General features: G+C 58.1%; 1 protein-coding gene across 1 annotated transcript in view; it reads right to left on the bottom strand.

Annotated features, from left to right (window-relative positions):
• Positions 1-191: 191 nt before the first annotated feature.
• COLGALT1 (collagen beta(1-O)galactosyltransferase 1) overlaps positions 192-2,887 on the bottom strand; it is a 35,733-nt gene continuing 33,037 nt past the window's right edge. Inside the window, 3 exon segments of the mRNA XM_011925907.1 lie at positions 192-722; positions 990-1,196; positions 2,304-2,431. Of these exon segments, the coding sequence (XP_011781297.1) occupies positions 455-722; positions 990-1,196; positions 2,304-2,431 (603 nt within the window). The 3' untranslated portion in view covers positions 192-454.

The raw sequence follows: 2,887 nt of genomic DNA, 5'->3' as shown, positions 1-2,887 counted from the left end.
AAAAAAAAAAAAAAAAATCCCAAAGCCTAGAATGGCACCCAATACACAGTAGGCACTCAATAAATCCTGGAATGAATTTTAAAAATGAATGTGTATCAGTAGTGCCTGATTCTTACTCTGATCAGTAACTGCTTGATGACTGAATCAATCGCTGATGGAGGGAATAATTATGCCTCATTCACTGCCATAACAATAAGTGTTGGGCACATGAAGAGATGAAGAGGGCTTGGTTCCTCCCAGTTCCCCAGGGCCAAGCCCTGTTGCTGGCATGCAGTAGGTACTCCATTAATGCTGCCTGTGTGCACGTGATTGCTTAGCAAGAGCTGGCTGGACACCACCCCACACGAGAGCCCTCTGTGGCCTGCCAAGGGGTCCAGAGCTGGCCCTGATGTCCTCAGTAAGCACTTGGAACCTGGGCCAGCGATGGCTGCTTTGGCTTTCTGGCTGCCACCCCTCAGAGTTCATCCCGGGCAGCACTGTCCAGTGGGGACTGAAGCACGTCTGAGTTCTTGGCCTCACGGCTCAGTGCCTGCTGCTCCCGCATCTTCTGGGACTTGGCGCGGTCCCAGTCGGTCTTGACGTGCTCGTTGTTCCATACGACTGAGGTCTCGGTGTCACTCACATAGCCATCGTCTCCCGTGTAGTGTGTGGGGTAGATGAGCAGCGGCTCCACGGAGAAGGCATGCAGGTTGCGGAGGGAGAAGTGGGCCTTGTATTCGGACCTGCAGGGAGGAGGAGGGGAGTGAGGGGCAGCAATGGCTTCAGGGGAGGGGACAGCCGGAGGAAAAATTGGAGGTGAAGAAGTCGGCGGGGATAGATTAAGACATAAGCGTGCAGGGGAAAAAATGGAGACAGATCTGGGAGGGGCGAACGGAGGGAGAAGTAGGCAGAAGAAGAGACATCTCCTGGGAGTCCGTGAGTCTCACGTCCCCACCCTCCCAGGGCAGACCCACTGTGAGACCCCAGCCCAGCAGCCGCCTGCCCCTCACACTGGGTGCTTGTCGAACATGACGGGCAGGAACTCGTCCACAGGCAGCATCTTGGAGAGCGGTTCAGCAGCCAGCAGCTTGCGGGCGCCTTGCAGGGAGATCACGTAGGCCAAGGTCCAGTAGGAGTAGTCGGCCTCCACCAGGTTCCTCACGCGGGGCACAGCCTTCTCGGGGTGCTCCACCTGCATCCGCTTCCGGCCCACGTAGCTGGGGTGCAGGAAGGGGCCTGTCACTCTCCTCCCGCCCTCCAGAGGGAGCTTGCCCAGAAAACCAGGGATCTAGTTACCCCGCCAGGCCCTAGGATGGGAGCAGGCTCAGCGTGTTTGCGGAGCGCTGTGACTGGATGCAGCGAATGCAGGAGCCCAGGGGTCTGGGGGTCATGGGGGTCATGGGGATTAGAGTTTTTCCAAAGGGCGTGAGGGAGCCGTGGAGGCTCTGGAGCTGGGGAGAGCAGGATCACGCAGACGTTCTCTGAGGCTGAAGCTGCTCTGAGTTCAGAGGGCAGTGGGGGTGGAGGTGGGCGAGGTGCCCTGATGTGGGGAGCAGTCAGGAATGGAGGGGTGCAGTTACTATTCACACGGGGCAGTGTTCCCAGAATGTGGATTAAGGCACTGCACTTGGAAGGGAAAGAAAGATGGAGGAAAGGAGACGACAAACCAGCCCACCTATAGGAGAGAAGAACGACTCCAGTGCCGGAAACATGGTGGTGGTACTCCCATCCCAGGGCTTGTCTAAGACAAAGGCGCCCTGGCCACGCCCCCACTCTTCGGCCACACCTCCAGCCCTGACCACGCCCTCCATGACCACACCCCCATGCTCTTCAGCCTCGCCCACAGGCTGCCCGGTGAAATTTTAGCCACATCCACTTCCACAGGCCTCAGTCAAATCTCTAAGCCCTGACCAAGCCTGCAGGCTGCTGGCCAGGTACCTTGAGTTCTGGGTAATCCTTCTAAGGCCCTTCCCTATACAGTCTACAGCCCTGACAATGCTCTCAGGCCCAGGGATCACGTGAATCCTCCTGCTACGTTTCCAAGAGTTGGCCACGCCCCACGCCTACCATCCTGACCACACCCAGACATACGGCTCTAGGCAGCGCTCTGGCCACGCCCCTAGGATCCAGCTCCACTCCGCCTCGCAGCCCCACCTCTAAGCCCTGGTCATGTACCTAGGTTCCGGCTTCAGGCCACCCTCAAGCCCCGCCTCTAAGCCACGACCCGTCCCCAGGCCCCAGCTTCACCCTGTCCCCAACCCCACCTCTAAGTCCTGGCCTTGCCCCAGGCTCCAGCTTCACCCCACCCTCAGATCCCCACTCACATGAGGTCCCAGTCCAGGCCCTCCCGCTCCACATCCCGCATGAGGTTCATCAGGCGTCTCTTGAAGAAGATCTCAAAACGCAGGTCATCCTCAAACACAAGCGATTTCTGCAGCCCCCGGTCCACCACCTGAGGGAGGAAGCCCCGCCAGGTCGCAGGGAGGCCAAGGCCAGGCCTGACCCTAAAGCACAGAGCTCTGCTTTGAGAAGCTCTGAAAGACCAGGAGAGAAGCCAGTACATCTCCCCGCCTCTCCTAGCTCCAGGGACATCTGGACATCCAAACCTCTGCCCTCTGTCACGCACGGTGGATCTCCGAAGAGGAAGGCCTCCCAGCCCCTCAAATGTCCACGCCTCATGCACCTCCCGCCTTGCAGCCGCACGCCCCCATTTGGCTTCATGTTTCATGATAACAAGTTTTTTTCTTTCTTTTATTTTTCTCTTTTTTTGAGACGGGAGTCTCGCCCTGTCGCCCAGGCTGGAGTGCAGTGGCTCAATCTCGACTGCAACCTCCGCCTCCTGGGTTCAAGTAATTCTCCTGTCTCAGCCTCCTGAGTAGCTGGGATTATAAGCATGTGCCACTACGCC

Source organism: Colobus angolensis, unplaced genomic scaffold, assembly GCF_000951035.1.
Source record: "Colobus angolensis palliatus isolate OR3802 unplaced genomic scaffold, Cang.pa_1.0 Scaffold66, whole genome shotgun sequence".
In the NCBI taxonomy this organism is placed as follows: Eukaryota; Metazoa; Chordata; class Mammalia; order Primates; family Cercopithecidae; genus Colobus; species Colobus angolensis.
Note: the sequence above shows the minus strand (reverse complement) of the source record. Positions and strands in the feature narration are given on the sequence as shown.